The sequence below is a fragment of the Megalobrama amblycephala genome, linkage group LG17 (assembly GCF_018812025.1).
Source record: "Megalobrama amblycephala isolate DHTTF-2021 linkage group LG17, ASM1881202v1, whole genome shotgun sequence".
In the NCBI taxonomy this organism is placed as follows: Eukaryota; Metazoa; Chordata; class Actinopteri; order Cypriniformes; family Xenocyprididae; genus Megalobrama; species Megalobrama amblycephala.
Window position 1 is genome coordinate 12354380 of NC_063060.1, and position 17794 is coordinate 12372173.

General features: G+C 38.2%; 1 protein-coding gene across 1 annotated transcript in view; it reads right to left on the reverse strand.

Moving 5' to 3' along the window:
• Positions 1–17794, reverse strand: part of kcnq3 (potassium voltage-gated channel, KQT-like subfamily, member 3) — a 64716-nt gene that overhangs the window by 46498 nt on the left and 424 nt on the right. The window contains exon 2 of the mRNA XM_048163441.1: positions 16663–17111. Coding sequence (XP_048019398.1) covers positions 16663–16967 — 305 coding nt within the window. The 5' untranslated portion in view covers positions 16968–17111. The remainder of the gene's footprint in view (positions 1–16662; positions 17112–17794) is intronic.

Here is a 17794-nt window from a genome sequence, read left to right on the forward strand (position 1 = left end):
TTAGTAACCGTTACTAGGCGCGGGAGGTCTGTCAAGCTTTCGAGCTAGGGAACATGCCGAAGCGTTGTGCTTATGGATTGTGTTAACCTGATACCCGTTATCCTAAAAGTATGGACGGGGTGGTGGAATTTTTTTCCCCTTCCCGACACCTAAAACCCAAGTGGAGAAATGCTGGTGTTCTGAAAATTTGTGCTACCCTGTCAGATTTTGCTTCCTCCCATTGAAACAGTAGGTAACGTTAGCAAAATCTTACAAAATCCGAAAAATCAGATTGTGCTTCCAGTGTGATATTAACATGGTCTATGGCTTTACTGAACCTACCCTTATAATAATGCATACAGTAATTTTGTGTTATTTATCATGACAACAATGATGTAATATTGATGTATGCATATGCAGTAAGCCCGGGTAGGACAGTCTGACGGGTAGGTTAGCTAGCTAGCTAACTCAGCACATCATTGCTTGGAAATAATGATGGTTCTTTGTTCATAATGCATATATTTGAAAGTGAAATAAAATGATTAAAGGCAAGACCGAGTTACGTTAGCCTGGCATGCTAAAAATATAAGCGGGAGAATGTTATCATTGCAAAGCGGTCAGGCTAACATCTTGTGTTTATTCCACAAGACTTATGGATAAGCTGTTTGATTTATAATTATTAGGTTATTTTCACAAATTTCACTTAACCTGCTGTGGATGAACAAAGCTTTTGCTCAATAAATTATGTGTTTCCCATTTGAATGGTCTGCTGCTCGCGCTGGTAGCTTTAGCTTTAATTTTGATCAAATTATTTTCTAATCAGTTGCATATTATGTCGTGGATATATCCCTCGAATGCATACTGCAGTCCCTTTTGTCTTGCTCTCTCAGATATTTCACCTGTTCGCCAAAAATGACTAATTATCTCCTTGAAAATGTCTGACACCGGTGCATACACACTGTAAATGACTTGCCAGATGCGAAAGCTTGACAGGCGTAGCAACAGTAACTAAGGAGGGCGGGGCTTAGCGAAGGGTCCATTCAAAGAAATTCAACACAGTCACACAACAGAGGAATTCCATTAGTTTGACACAACAAAATGATTAATAACATAAAAACAATAATAACTTCATAGAAGTTCTGTTTAAGGTTTCCAACATTTACTAAAATTATAATTAAACAGTATAAGATTACATATAATATTCCATCAAATTTTAGATAATCATAATAATTCTGAAAATACCCCATATGTTGTGTGTATGATAAAATATTAAAGGGATAGTTCACCCAAAAAAGATCATTTAATCACCCTAATGTCATTCAAACCTGTATGACTTTCTTTCTTCTGTGGATCACAAAGAGAATATTTTGAAAAATGAAACACAATGAAAATCAATAGCTCCAAAGTTGTTTTGACACAACTAACTTTCAAAATATCTTCTTTTATGTTCCACAGAAGAGAGAAATTCATGCAGGTTTGGAACAACATGTGGGTGAGTAAATGATGTCCTTAAAGGTGCTACAGACGATCTTTTCGTTGACTGAGAAACCAAAGACTGTTAGTGAGTTTTTGAAATGAGCGCATGCGTAAGAACAACCCCCCTCCTTCACAGCTCCCAAAACTCGTGCACGAGTATTGGAACACGAGTGTTTACCACTGGCATTCGCTGTGTCGTGTTAGTGGATTCATTATGTCGGACTCACCGCAGGTAACTCATAATCTGCAGTTGTTACTCCTGTCTCCTGACAAAAACATTTCATGCGGCGCCTGTAGAGTGTGGAAAGTTACTGGAGCACGCAGCCGCGCACGTCTCTCACAAGGAACGTAATGGCAGTGATTGACAAGCCAGAGGGCCAATCTTGGGGCCAACATTGGCTGATGTTTTTAAGGCCCTACCTCGTGCACAGATGATGTATATTCATATTATTCCTTTCAGTGCACCTAATAAATAGTCTTTTATCAGTTAGTAAAGACAGTTTCAAGTAATATTGCAAAAATGTATAAAACAAAACATCCTCTGTAGCACCTTTAATATTGAAAAGTAAATATTTATTTTAAAAAAATATTAATTTCATTTCATTTTAATTGTACTTTAATTCTAATTCAACTTCTGGTACTGCACTATAAATGCTATCTAACCATTTTGAAATAAAAATTAATAATACATACAAAATATTTGGCTAAAGACTTTATTGGCAAAGTGCCATTTTATTGCGATCCAATTCTTGGCCTTTTCTACTGGGAATGTCTGACTAAGGAAAACCGACTATAGACAAAATGTGACTTGAGAATTGGAATATCTGAGTGGAACAACACACAAAAAATGCTGCTCGATTCAGGCAACAGTTACTCCACACCACTGACAGACTATGATGAGGACCTGTCTTGCTTCCCCATAATAAACCAAATTACATGAGAAGCCAAAATTCAATTTTATAACTGGAGTCTATTCTGTTGTTGCAAAGAATTATGGTTATGTGTGCCTTTTTGCTGCTTCCTCGTCATTTTTATTTACAGGTACAGAAGAGAGGAAGACATTAAATCATGGGAAGAAAAGCAGGGAAAGTGAATGAGAAATCTTACAAGATTTAAACTCATACAAGCACCATGGCTCATGTGTTGCCAACCTGCTCCAGCACCTTTAATTCATTTTGTCAAGCAAGTTTGCTAAGCAAAAAGAAGAAAACATTACTTTGTTGGCACATATCCAAACACACACACATACAGAGGGATTTCCCACTCTGACAGCATGCCATTTCCATTCTCACTCAGCAACACAACAACCTGCCGTGATAAAATGATCTGTGAATTACAGAACCACAGAGAGAGCACACACACCGCATGTGCACTCGCACAAACATATTTACCTTCACATTGTGAGTGTGTGTGTTTGAGAAAGAGACAGAGTACATTGGCCTAGAGCTGAACATACATGACATAAATGGATTTTCTCTTACTCTGAAAAAAAACAAATCCTTTAACCTTTTATCTGACTGGGAAGGTCACACTCACACCCACACACAAACTTGCAGAGGAGGCCAACTAGAGGTGAGGAATCACTATGTGGCCATAAATGCTGGGTAATGCAGTTTAGGGAGAGACTTCGCACCTACTGAAATGTGTGAGGTGATACTGCGCTTGCCGTTAGTGTTTCCAGTTTTAACCCACTACAAAACTGCTGCTTATATAAAATGAGATTAATAATATGTAACTCACTTACCTGTTGCAAATATAAGTAAACAATTTTTCCTTTGAATTTAGCTCATTATGCTTAGCTGATCTGAAGCCAGAACACATACTAGCAACCAACCAGCTAGAATAGCCTAGAAATGTCTAGTAACCAGCCTAGCAATGCCCAGCAACTAACTAGAACACCCTTGTAACCAGCTATATCTCCTTATCAACACCTAGAAATCAGCCAAAAGACACTAGCAATGTCTCGCAACTACCTAGAAAAACCTAGCAAGTATCAAGAATACCCTAAAATGACTAGTAAACAGCAACCAGTTAGAAGATCCTAGAAATATCTAGTAACCAGTTAAGAGACCTTAGCAGCACCAGTGTTGGGGAAAGTTACTTTTAAAAGTAATGCATTACAATATTGCGTTACTCCCTAAAAACTTAACTAATTACATTACTTAGTTACTTTTAATGGAAAGTAATGCATTACTTTTTCTCATCTGGGCTAGGCTTGCTTGTTTTTGTTTTTTTTAAAGTTTTATTTTTGGCAATAGAGTGGTGCGGGTATGACGTCACTTTGTAGGCCAACCCGGAAGTTAGCGGCACACGGGTTCCCTCGATCGAAAGCCTATGCATTTTTCCCATAGACTTTTGGAAAATCGCAAAAAAATAAGCTCTGTGTTTAACAAAGGGTTATGATACTTGCATGTTTTGTCGATCAAGATCATTTTCACAGATGAACATAACTTTTATGAAGTTTGAAGCCTAAATGCAGTCGCCAGAAGTAAAAAGCTACAGGTAGGCTATAAACAAACTACACCACAGCTTCAACGTCACCATCACTAAGCTTCCGACAACTTTTTCAGTTTTTATCTAAAAACATTTTCCCAGCACGTTTGAGTTAGAATAGTTTATAAGAGTACAATTATGAGCATAAGGAGCCTGTAAAAGCAGACTGAGCTTACCTTCTCAGAGTGATGAGTATAATGTCCCTGACTGCCTGTGTAGTCCCATTTAGCCACTTGTTAGCAACCGCCCTTTTCAAGACATATAACAGCTTAAAAAAAATCACGAGTGGGGTAATATTGATGCATTTTATGTCGTAGAATAAAACATGAAACTGACTTGAGCTTGCGTTCACTACAGACCTTTTTTACCAAAATCCCATTCAAAAAACCCATTGACTTCGGGGCCGGAAGTGCTAAAATGCTAACTCACTTCCGCATTTTGGCCTACAAAGTGATATCATACCTGCACCACTCTACTGTAAACGCCCTTTCACACCAGAAGGGAAATGAATAAGCCTCAGGCTGAAGGAAATGCAAATTCACGTTTGAATTTCTACATTAGAGGGTGCCGCTCAAACAAACCTTTCAGCTGTGCTGCCGTTCTGAATCGCAGAAGAATAGGAGCAGGAGAAGAAAGCACTCTTAGGCCACATCCACATGAAGCCAGAGCTTTCCCTATGCAATCTTTTTTCTTCCTAGTTCTAAAAAAAAATTCTGTAAACACACCGTTGTATCAAGAAATATCTGCGTACACATGAAACCACTGAAACGGACTAAAAACTATGTAGTATACATGCCAGACCAGTATGTGGCGCTGTAATTCTGCCACAGAGATACACTAAAACAAGAGAAGAAGGGGTCGAGACATGGGGTGATGACATCATCATTTCACAAAATATACGGATTGGCTGTACACATGAAAACGCAAGGGTGTCGTTTTCAGATTTATCTATTCTGGGACCCAGTTTCAAAAAATAGCGGTTTCAAAAAACACTGTTTCATGAAGCATCGGAGCACAGATGAATCAGTGTGTCGAATCTGCTGTTCGGAGCGCCAAAGTCACGTGATTTCAGCCGTTGGTAGTTTGACACGCGATCTGAATCGTGATTCGACACACTGATTCATCTGTGCTCCGATGCTTCATGAAGCAGTGTTTTGAAATCGTCCATCACTAAATAAGTCGTTATTTTGTTTTTTTGGTGCTCCAAAAATATTCTCGTCACTTTATAATATTAATATTGAACCACTGTACTCACATGAACGGATTTAAGTATGTTTTTAGTACCTTTATGGATCTTGAGAGAGGAAGTGTCCATTGCTCCCTATGCAGGCCTCACAGAGCTATCGGATTTCAACTAAAATATCTTAATTTGTGTTCTGAAGAGTAACGAAGGTCTTACGGGTGTGGAACGGCATGAGGGTGAGTAATAAATGACAGAATTTTCATTTTTGGGTGAACTAACCCTTTAATGGCTATAATAGTAAACATATGAGTCTCCATAAACTCCTGGCATCTGAGCCACTAAGGATGCAGTGGTGTAATTTGTTTATGAAGGGAATGTGTCCAGGTAAAATTAATAAACCAGTGCAAGTCATTTTACATCAGACTGCTTTGCACACAAGGGTCAGTAAAACACAGAATTTGCACAGAAGTTGATTCTCAAAGATGGATCGATACCAGCTGTTCATGATCCAATTTCATATATATTTCATGATGTTTGCAAATTGTCTTTCTGAATGTGTTTTGTTAGCACGTTGCTAATGTACTGTTAAATGTGGCTAAAGTTACCATTGTTTCTTACTGTATTCACGGAGACCAGAGCCATGTCATTATTTTCATTTTTAACCCGAAAACGCTTGCAGTCTGTATAATTCATAAACATCTTCATTCTTATTGAGTCTCTCCAACAGTGTGTAGCTTTAGCCACATTAGCCGTGCAGCACGCTATCAAACTCATTCAGAATCAAATGTAAACATCCACAAAATACATGCCATACTTCCGTGATCTGATATGCTGCATCACAGTTTGTAATGATCCATTTTGAGAGTTATATTTGCTGTGTGAACTTCTCCTGTAATATTTATGCCCCAGCGTATCGCGAGCTTGGGGGCGGGGAGCACAAACTCATTTGCATTTAAAGGTACACACACCAAATCAGCACATTTTTTTCTCCCACCCAAAAATAGGCAGTTAAAACATGGTATAATAAAAAATCCATGGGGTATTTTGAGATGAAACTCCACAGGCACATTCTGGGGACACCTGAGACTTATATTACATCTTGTAAAAATGGGCATAATAGGTTATCTTTATAAGTAGAGTGTTACTTTACTAGTTACTTGGAAAAAAGTAATCTGATTATGTAACTTGTAATGCATTACCCCCAACACTGCTTGGTAATATATCTATTACAAATAAATTTTAAAAAGATATCTACTTTATAAAAGTGGAGCTTAACTATACTAGTAAATTATGAGCAGCTTAGCAAATTCACTTGAATGGTAAAATTACTCTTTTAAAAATGTACTTAGCTAGACAACAAACTACTAACAAAAAGTAGCAAACTACATTAAAGCTATTTAAGGGGACAAGATCTTTAAAAAAAAACATTCCATTCTTTTATTTAAAAACATAAAACAAGAAAAAACTCTCAAGTTCTGTATTTGAGTGGAATTGTGGCAAATATATTTTTTTAAATAAATACATTATATTTAATTCATTATCTTGAAAACAAAAACATGTCTAATAAAATGGCACATTTAGACTTAAGGGTTTGTTATATTAATATTAATGTGGACACTATTCCTTTAGGCATACATTTGTTCTAATTATGGAGAACGGCTGGATCAATGGAGAAAATGGATTAGGTGGGATCACCTCCATGTGGAATAGAGGTGGACAGTTTTGTTTGCTGTTGAAAGCTATGAATCAACATTAATCAGTAGTGAAACTGGAAAGATCTCTCTATGGGTTGAAGGTCACAAGTCATCACCACCAGGTGAGTGCAAACCCTGGCCATCGTCCTAGATGTCCAGCTGACCTTCAGTTCTCATTGCATTGCGACAACCACCCGTCGTACAGCCTCACTTGAAGATTACCTTCTGCTGAACTGGTTTACTGCAACTCACTCCTCACTGACCCTCTTGAATCCATCCAACATGTTATTTTATTAGTCATTCAGCTGACACTTTCTTACCCAAAGCAACTTACAGTATATTTATGACAGAAACGGCCTACCCAGAGGAACCTGCAGTTAAGTGCTTTGCTCAAGGGCGAAACTGTGATGGAGGATCCCAGTAGCTCTCCACTTCATGAATCACAGCATCAACCTTCAGATTACTAGCTCAGATCTTTAACCATTAAGCTGCTCCTGCCACACCATTCTAAAATGCTGCTGCTTGTCATATTCATCCGTCATAAATTCTCACATTATGTATTTGCTGAACTCCCTGTGTTAGTGTGATTTAGCTGCCAGTATCAAATTCCACTTAGAGTTTCTAGCCAAGAGTGCTGCCAGCGGCCTTGGCCCGTGTTACCCACAAGCTATGACTGGCCTGGCTGCAGAAGCACAAGTTTTTAATATCATATATCCAAGGTAACATAAGAGCATGGTTTAATTTAATCATCAGTGCCCTGACCTAAGTCTGCTTCAACCATTATTCATACATGACCTGACACCTTTCCAAAACTCATTTAATGAAGCACATGGAAAGTTTAATTAAGCAAGCGACTCTTCATAACACTAACGTCACTGTCTTAATCTTCGGAGTAAATCAGCTTCAACCTGACATCTTATACAAGATAAATCTCTAAAAGAAGCGTGTGTGTTCAAGAAAAGTAGGACGTTCTTTTCTGAGATATAGATCAAAGAATTCCTGCGTTCTGAGAAATGCTTTGCAATTCCCTGTTGTACATGGTGGTCACAAATCGATAGCCAAAGGCAAAGTGAGAACTCAATGCTGAAAATCACATCCTGTCAAATTTTAAAGAGCAAGTATAATGGATGCATGAAACCTAAACCTTCTATTTTTTTTTTTTTCTGAGCTAAGCAGCACCGTTGATCCCATACCACCATTATTATATCAATCTATAATGCATTTTGGTCGACTGGATCACAAGTTGTAACCAGGAACCTGGTGTTTAAATCCATCTCTTTTGTCCACTTTCAACCACTTCGATCCTGATTTCTTCGAGGGGAGTGTCTATGGGCAGATAAATGTATGGCATTTTTCAGATCTTTCGATTTAATGGACAAAATAAGCTTGCGCAATTTACATATTAACAAAAACGGAGAAGAAGAAAAACATACGGAGAGCATCAGCTTTTGTTTCTGCTCTGACAGTCGCAAGACCACGCCGAACGCTGTGAGTGTGTGTTAGAAATCAGGAATGGTGAGAGAATGTTTTTCATCTTCAAACCAAACTTTGATCTCCAGCCAACAAAGTTTAAATCCCATCTGGCTTGCGCGCTTACCATAATGTTCACGCGTTAGTTCAGTAAGTTTTTGCATACCGACAACAAATTTGTCAAAATGATTCTTGTTCACACGGATCTGCAAAAACAACTAAAAACGCTGTATTATGCATGCCAGGCTAGTAGTTGGCAATGTCACTTTGTAAAGAAACACTAGCAAAGATTCAGTAAAGACATAAATGAGATTTTCATGTATTCACATTAAATTTCCTCTCTTTATTTGTGTTCATTTATCAGTTATAATAAATCTCATTATAGGCAGTTTCTCTTTGCCTTTATGGGGCTGCATTGTCTGTAAAGCTGTTGCTAGAACAATGAAAAGGGCTGTACAAACAAATTAGTTTTAACTGAATTGTTGTAATTTATAATTAACTGGGCTGTTCCCTCTGTGTGTGGGCGCTTCTTGATGTGAAATGCATCGGGTCCACTTTTTCAGATCTTTCGATCTAATGGACAAAATAAGCTCGCGCAATTTACACATGAACACGATCGGAGAAGAAGAAAAACATCAGCTTTGGTTTCTGCTCTGACAGCCACAAGACCACGGTGAACTCTGTTAGTGTGTGTTAGAAATCAGAAATGGTGAGAGAACATTGTGCTTGGTATGTTTTTCATCTTCAAACCAAACTTTGGTCTCCAGCCAACAAAGTTTAAATCCCATCTGGCTAGCGTGCTTACCATAATGTTTACACGTTAGTTCAGTATTCTAAAAGTAGGCAGTCTTTAGGGGCTGTTCGAACACATTCGACCATATGAAAAGCAACTATATTCCACAATAAAGGCAATCCAGTCAAATGCGTTTTCAACTACCTTTGGAAGTGGTTGAAAGTGGACAAGCTCAAAACGTTTAACTGCCCTTTACACCTGTTTTTAGCATTGTCCACTTGTGATCCAATCGACCAAAATGTATCTTAATGCCAAGTGGAAACAGGGCCCAGGTTGCCTTGTCAGAGACAACCTGTCTATAACTAGGATTGTTCCGAATCCGATACTAGTATCGGAAATACCACCGATACCAGAAAAAATTCTAGCATCGGTATCGGCGAGTAATTAAACTCATGTACCGATCCGATACCATTTTCTTAAACAATATCTAGTTGTGCCCGCTATCTTTGCTTAACGCAGCAAATCGGAAATCAATTCTTCTTCGCGGCTCAGAATGCAAACACAGGAAGTCGTGCTGTGTTGCCATAAGCAACGACTGTTTTAGAGCAGCGAATAAGTGAAAAACAGGGTTATTTATTAGAAATAAAACTAAATAAGATGCTAAACTAATTAATTTAAAGTGAATCTGAAGCCTACCTTTCTCATTCGGCAGTTTCCATTTTCAAGAGGAATGCTAAACTATTAGGCTGTTTATTATGTAAGCTTTGTACTTTACTCGCATTATCGACAACATCCTTCACATAACAGCACAGTCAGGCGGTGGTCACAGATTGTTTTACAGAATTTAATTGAGCAGTGTAAAGTTTTATATGTTTGGTTGATTGTATTTTATTTTAATATTTAACAGCTGCGATATCAAGTAAGCAATGCAAGAATTTGTGCGCGCGCATGAGGTGCCGGCGCGACCACTGGAACGTTTTTTCCTAAACTGTACTCCGTAATTTATGGTTTATGGTCGGAATTTAAAAGCCAGACATAATTCATACATTTACAAAAGACATTTAAATAACGAAAACAAGCAGAATGTCTATTTCCTTTCCTAGATCGTTGGAGTGCGCCACAATGAACCACTTTCGTTTTGTTAATCTGTAGACCTAATTATATGGTGAAATATTTCACGTAGCCTATAGGCCTAAATATTCCCTTTTATTGTATATGTGTTATGTTAGCCTATAGTTTTATTCTGAACCGCTGCATGTGCGTGATGTGCCGTTGTGTGAACTCATGTTCTACATATCCTGTAATTTTAGCTGGTTTCAAAACGCACAACAAGCTGCATATTAGCGTACTTGACATTCATTGTCACTTAAATGTAGGCCTAATGCTTGACTGTTGGTGACATATATCATCGGAAAAACTAATGCCAGGGCATTGCCATTGTGACTAACCTATGATGACTTGAAGCTGGGCTGAGCGCGTCAGCACGTGAGCTCACTGTAGAGCTTGAGCGCGGGCATTTCACTCGTTGGATGCGTCAGCGTCACATTTGCATAGGCTGTACTATTTGAATTCGTGATTGGTTGACTGCCAAATCAAAATATTAAATAGAACGAAAAAATAACGTTATTAACTGGTTAATGGCCATTTCAAATGAGCGTTTCTGTTCAAAACGATTAAATTTGTTTCAGTTTCCGTTTCCATTCCGGTCAAAACTTCGTTCGTTTCCGGTTTTCGTTTTCATTCCTTGAACCGGTTCAGAGCTCTGCACCCAGGTATTGGATCAGTACTCAGTATCGGCCGATACCCTGAGCTCAGGTATCGGAATCGGTATCGGGAATGGAAAAGGGGTATCGGAACATCTCTATCTATAACATTTTGAAGTTAGGGTATGTTTACACGATAACAATGTACTAAAAACGGCAAAGTTTTTCTTTTTGCGTTTTTTGCATACTGACAACAAATTTGTCAAAACGATTTCTGTTCACACGGATCCACAAAAATGACTAAAAACGCTGTATTATGCATGCCAGGCCAGTAGTTGGGAATGTCACTTTGTACAGAAACACTAGCCAAGATTCAGTAAAGACATAAATAAGATTTTCATGTATTTGCATTAAATTTCCTCTCATTATTTGTGTTCATTTATCAGTTATAATAAATCTCATTATAGGCAGTTTCTCTTTGCCTTTATGGGGCTGCATTGTCTGTAAAGCTGTTGCTAGAACAATGAAAAGGGCTGTACAAACAAATTAGTTTTAACTGAATTGTTGTAATTTATAATTAACTGGGCTGTTCCCTCTGTGTGTGGGCGCTTCTGGATGTGAAATGCATCGGGTCCACTTTTTCAGATCTTTCGATCTAATGGACGAAATAAACTCGCGCAATTTACATATGAATGCGACCGGAGAAGACAGAAAAACATACAGAGAGCATCAGCTGTCGTTTCTGCTCTGACAGCCGCAAGACCACGGTGAACTCTGTTAGTGCGTGTTAGAAATCAGAAATGGTGAGAGAATGTTGTGCTTGGTATGTTTTTTGTCTTGGTCTCCAGCCAACAAAGTTTAAATCTCATCTGGCTAACGCGCTTTCCAGTTTCCATAATGTTTACGCGTTAGTTCAGTATTCGAAAAGTAGGCGAAAATCTGGAAGTGGTTGAAAGTAGACAAACTCAAAACGTGTAACACCCCTTTACACCTGTATTTAGCGTCGTCCACTTGTGATCCAAAAACGCATCTTAATATCAGGCGGAAACAGAGCCCAGGTTGTCTTGTCAGAGACAACTTGTCTATAACATTTTCAAGTTAGGGTACGTTTACACGATAACGATGTACTAAAAACGGCAACGTTTTTCCTTTGCGTTTTTTGTGTACAGACAACAAATTTGTCAAAATTCCGATTCACATGTATCCGCAAAAATGAATAAAATGTTGTATTATGCATTCCAGGCCAGTAGTTGGCGATGTCACTTTGTAAAGAAACACTATGTGCCTTTAGACTGAACACATAATATGCATTTACAGAACGTCACCATTTTTACAAATTTGTGTTTTTGTAGTTTACACGGAAACGATAATGATATAGTTTTCAAAAACGTGCACTTTAAAACCTGTTTTCAAACGTTTGTGTTTTCAGGCCCGCAAAATGTCAAAATGTAAATGAGCAGCCAAAACATAAAAGGTTTCCCATTTTTGGCTGAAAACGGTGTTGTGTAAACGGCCCCTTACAGATGTCACACACGTAAGTAAAAAGTGTGCTGGTCTGATATATTTTTCTCATATCAGCCTATAGTCCACAAGCACCACATTGCTATGGGAACAACTGAGGTAATTAACTACAGGAAGTTACCAATAGTTGGCTCACCCATCCTGCAATACAGCTAATTATGTCTCTAGAGGTGCAGCCTGAGAATTAAATGTTTAATTATCTAAAACATAAATTCATATAAAAATTAACTATATACTATAAATATATAGAGTTTTTTAAATCTATCAATTAAAAATTCAGAGAAATTTCAATAATTATACTATATACTAAACTATATAGTATACTAATATACTATATATATATATATATATATATATATATATATATAAAGATTTATATATATATATATATATATATATATATATATATATATATATATATATATATATATATATAATTATTTATATTTCTCTAAATCTTTAAAAGAGTGAATCGTATTTTACATTACTTTTGTTTTATTTTATTATTCCTGCAGAGGTTTTTATATTGCTCTGCAGGGATCAACAAAAGCGTCAGTTGACAACAGAAAAAGGAAGGCCCCACCCTACGTTTAACAATTTAATTTAATCCCTTCCTCTAGATACACTGCTATGGTAGGGTGGGGGTAAGTTGAATTATTAATTGCAAATTGTTCCCAAATACACACATCTCACTCACATACTCGCATGCCACAACACTTTTCAGCATATAAAGCATTTTTAATCAATTATTCACATTAATATGGTGTGGACTAACCTCACATGAGGGCCTGGTTAAAAGCCCTGATACAATCTAAGAAACCACAGACACACTGGAGAAAATCTGTGCTGAGTTGCAGATACTTTATGATTCACATCCTGCATAAGGCATTAAGAGCAGTGGACAAAAAATGGGACAGAGCTTTAGTGTCAAGCTTGGGGCTTCAACGGAAGTTGTTCATCTGCACTCCAATGCCTGACAAAGAACAATTTCCACTTAAGCAACATTAACATTCTTGCCTCGTTAAGATAAGGGTCACTTATGTGTTGTCTGTGCTATTATTTCTGTATAATCGCTTAACCAATACTGGTATCAGGACCATGGACAGCTCCACAGACCAGGGGCACTTTGTCAAGGCTGGAGCTCTTTACTTCAGTGTCACAACAGCACACAGTGTCCTTATCTCAGTGCCACGATGATCACAGGCAGTATCTCTGGCTCTATGGTGAACGTATGGCACTGTTATACTACCACAAACGACTTCTAGACAGCTATAAGTGCTTTGATTTCTGGTCACTCAGCTCTGGTGGTAGCAGCTGGAGGTCGTGCTCTGCCTCAGCACCATGGAGAGCTCCAGCACAAACGGGCACACATTATACACTTCAAAGTGCTCACTGCAAAAGCACAAAACTCAGAGTATGATAAAAACACTGCGCTCCAGCTCATTAAACTGCAAGCTATCATTCTCTACATAGCCACAAGTCACCTTTATTTATATAGCACGTCATACAATACATTGTTTCAAAGCAGCTTTGCAGTGATAAACAGGAAAATAATGATACAATCATGATCAAAAGACAATACACCACTGTAAATATATATATAACTAGGGCCTTAACCATCATAAACATCAAGGAGAACCTCAATATTCAGACTAGTGTTGAATCCGTATGTTTTTTTTTCAATGACTGACTCTTAAAGGATTAGTTCACTTCTGAATGAAGATTTCCTGGTAATTTACTCACCCCCATGTCATCCAAGATGTTCATGTCTTTCTTTCTTCAGTCGAAAAGAAATTAAGCTTTCTGAGGAAAACGTTCCAAGATTCTTCTCCATATAGTGGACTTCAAAGTGGTTCACCGGGTGGAAGGTCTAAATTGCAGTTTCAGTGCAGCTTCAAAGAGCTTTACAGGAAAGGAATAAGGGTCTTATCTAGCGAAACGATCGGTCATTGTCTAAAAAAAAATAAAAATGTGTATACTTTTTAACCACAAATGCTCGTCTTGCACTAGCTCTGAAATCCGCACGCATGACGTAATCATGTTACAAAGGTCATGTGTGACGTAGGCAGAAGTACCGATCCAGTGTCTACAAAGCGAACATGCAAAGATTTTTTTATGCCCTTCCCTCGCTAACTTCCCTCAGTCTCGTTAACTCAGATGCCATTGCTTATAGGGATGTGCACAAATAGTCGAATATTCGACCTGTAATTAATATTCGAAAAATAAAAATACTATTCGAATTTTACTATGTTGCTTTGCTGGCCGTAAATTCAGTGAATCCATGATAAATCCTGAGCACTAAAACTCGCAGTTATAACTAAATGCACCGGGTGGCGCTGTGGAGCGTTTAACAAGTTCATTTTATTTGATCATCGCATAATGTTGTCACCTGCCTCGCGAAGTTTGGAATTACTTGGATGAAAATAATCTTACAAAATGTAATTACGTATGATCAATTGAATTAATGAAACTGAGTTATCATAATATCACCACCATAATGAGAAAGTACATGAAATCAAAACACCCGTCGAATGAGGAAAGACAGCTGTCCATCAGTTATATTCACGACAGGTAAAAGCGCAGCTGTAACGTTACCCCAATAAGTGAGCTGAGAAGATAGCAAAATGATTTTAAGACATATGCTTCCTTTAAATTTTGTCGAGGGAGACATATTTACGAAGAGAAAACACAAAGTGCTACTGTTAGAAACTTAGCTTAGCATACCGTTATATATTATCATTATCTTTTGTTTCGTCAGCGCAGCTCATTTTCTCAACCCGAGCATATGGATATTGTTTTCCTCAACATGAACATGTGAAACAATATGAACACGTCACGATAACCATATACTGACTCGAGTGTATTATGTACGTTTTGTATGATAACTGGCGCTGTCTGCTTTATTAGCGTTTTTTCAGTTAGCGCTGCTTGAGTTTAAATGCTTTTGTTCTTTATATTTTTTTGTTTGCATATATTGTTTAATGCTTTGAACTAAAAGAAACGTAAGCTTATGTATATAACGTAGGTTGTTGTGTATATTGCCTAATTGTAAGCTTGTTCAGAATTAGTTACAAAACCTTGATGATTTAAAAAAATAACGTCTTTCTCGTTTAACCTCATTTAAATAAACGAATATTCGAATATTCATTTTTTACGAGCCCAAATATTCGAATACAATATTTTTGAAAAATGCCCATCCCTAATTGCTTACATTGCACAAGTGCCCACTACTGGCGAAACTCATGCAATGCGCTGAATTGGAACGTCCTATATGGAGTTGATTTTATTAATTACATTTTTTTCCCTTATATGATATTTTTAATGCAGTATTCTATATGCATATAGGTTTGTTTTTGTTGGTGTAAATATATTTAAAAAAAAACTAATTATGTATCATAGAGTTGTTTGTGGTGGGGTAAATTAAACGCGATAAGCAGTGATGTCACAATCGTGTTGCATTGAGGTTTATGGAGCTGCCTGAAGTGTACATATGAAGTAGACTCGCTCACTCGGTCAAAATCGAGGAAGCGAGTGTCTGTCCATATAAACTTCCCTAAAATGGCGGCAGGGATTCCCCCGAGGGAAAGTGCTTAGGGAAGTTTGCGAATGCATGTCTAAAAGTGGAGTGGAACGCAGCCTAAGCCAAACGGCCTTACCAAAAACAGGTAAAACAACGATATTGGACGATTTTGAAGTTGGAGGAGAAAATTAGATGAAGTATTTCGCCCTACCGCGTTACTTCCGCCTACGTCACGACTCACGCGTGACCTTTCAACGTAATGCGTGGCGCATCACAGAGCAGTGCAAGACGAGCATTTGTGTTTAAAAAGTGGATAATTTTAATTTAATTAAAAAAATGACCCGATCGTTTCGTTAGATAAGACCCTTATTCCTCGTCTGGTATCATGTAGAGCCCTTTGAAGCTGCACTGAAACCGGTGAACCCCACTGAAGTCCACTATATGGAGAAAAATACTGGAATGTTTCTTTTCAACTGAAGAAAGAAAGACATGAACATCTTAGATAACATGGAGGTGAGTAAATTTTAATTCATAAGTGAACTATTCCTTTAAACTTTTAAATTTGCTCCCCTAATCTTGAGCATTTGGTTACATCTTTGTATACATCAATTCCAGCCAAGATTCAGTAAAGACATAAATGAGATTTTCATGTATTCGCATTAAATTTCCTCTCTTTATTTGTGTTCATTTATCAGTTATAATAAATCTCATTATAGGCAGTTTCTCTTTGCCTTTATGGGGCTGCATTGTCTGTAAAGCTGCTGCTAGAACAATGAAAAGGGCTGTACAAACAAATTAGATTTAGCTGAATTGTTGTAATTGATAATTAACTGGGCTGTTCCCTCTGTGTGTGGGCGCTTCTGGGTGTGAAATGCATCGGGTCCACTTACACAAACGCGTGGTAAAGCAGCGCCCATCCTCGTGGTCTCTCGAGCGCGTCGTAGATGAGGTTCTGGATCCGTCGCTTCCTGATATTATTCCTCTTCACGGGGCGCGTGTAGCCCAGGGGCGTCTTGGCGAGCAGACCGATGTTCTGCGAGCCCCGTTTGAAGTCCGGTTCCCTGCCCGAACCGACGAGAAGCAGCGCGCCGTCCCGTTCCTGCCCCGCGCACTGTTCCAAGTCTCCGGCCAGCGCGCTCTTCCGCTCGCGCGAGTCCTCGGCGCTGTTAGTGGCATTTCTGGACCTGATCCCCATGTTCACTGCTCTCGAGCCTCGGCGCCGCGCGTGTGGAAGTCCGGGATGGGGCGCATGCCATGATCCGGACAGGGAAAGCACGAGCTCCTTAGTCGTCGTGGGTCATTTAAGGACCTCGTTCAGGGAGGGAGGCGCGAGGATGGGCTGTGGATTGAAAAAAACATTCAAGTCTCTCAAACGCACACACGCTCTCATACATGAACGGTTGTCGAATGGGAATTCCTCTGCAGATGTGAAAGGAACAGCATACTAACATACACTGACAGTGTTTCCCGCACTACTATTCACCAATGCAACACCACGACTGAACATACGAGTGTACACCGATTCCCGAACCGGTTCTTCTAATTGAATCTAAAACACACAGCTCGACCAGTGTGATCCGATTCCCGAATGAATGACTCTTACGAGTCGATTATTTTGAGTGAATAAAAAATAGGCTACTTATAAATCAGAGCGGTTGCTGAAATAATCTGATTCACATTCTGAACACGTTAACATCTGTCTTATGGAACTGGAAATGAAAACATGTAGTTACAAATAAACAATATTATTTGTGTAATCGATGGTACTTAATTAAAAATAATTAAGTAATGAATAAATAGCATTTTTGTTTATTTTATTGCAGCATAACGCTATTGGACGACAAAAAGTCTGTGAAAAGTCATTCAAAAGTAGGTGTATAGCCTATATATTAAATTTATTTAGGAATTGTTATAATATTTTCTGTTAAAATTTAAAATGACTTCATCGTTTGAAACTAGCTACTGAAGGCTCCAAGCAATACGATTTCACTTTGTCCTAATATATTTTCCACGAGAATACTA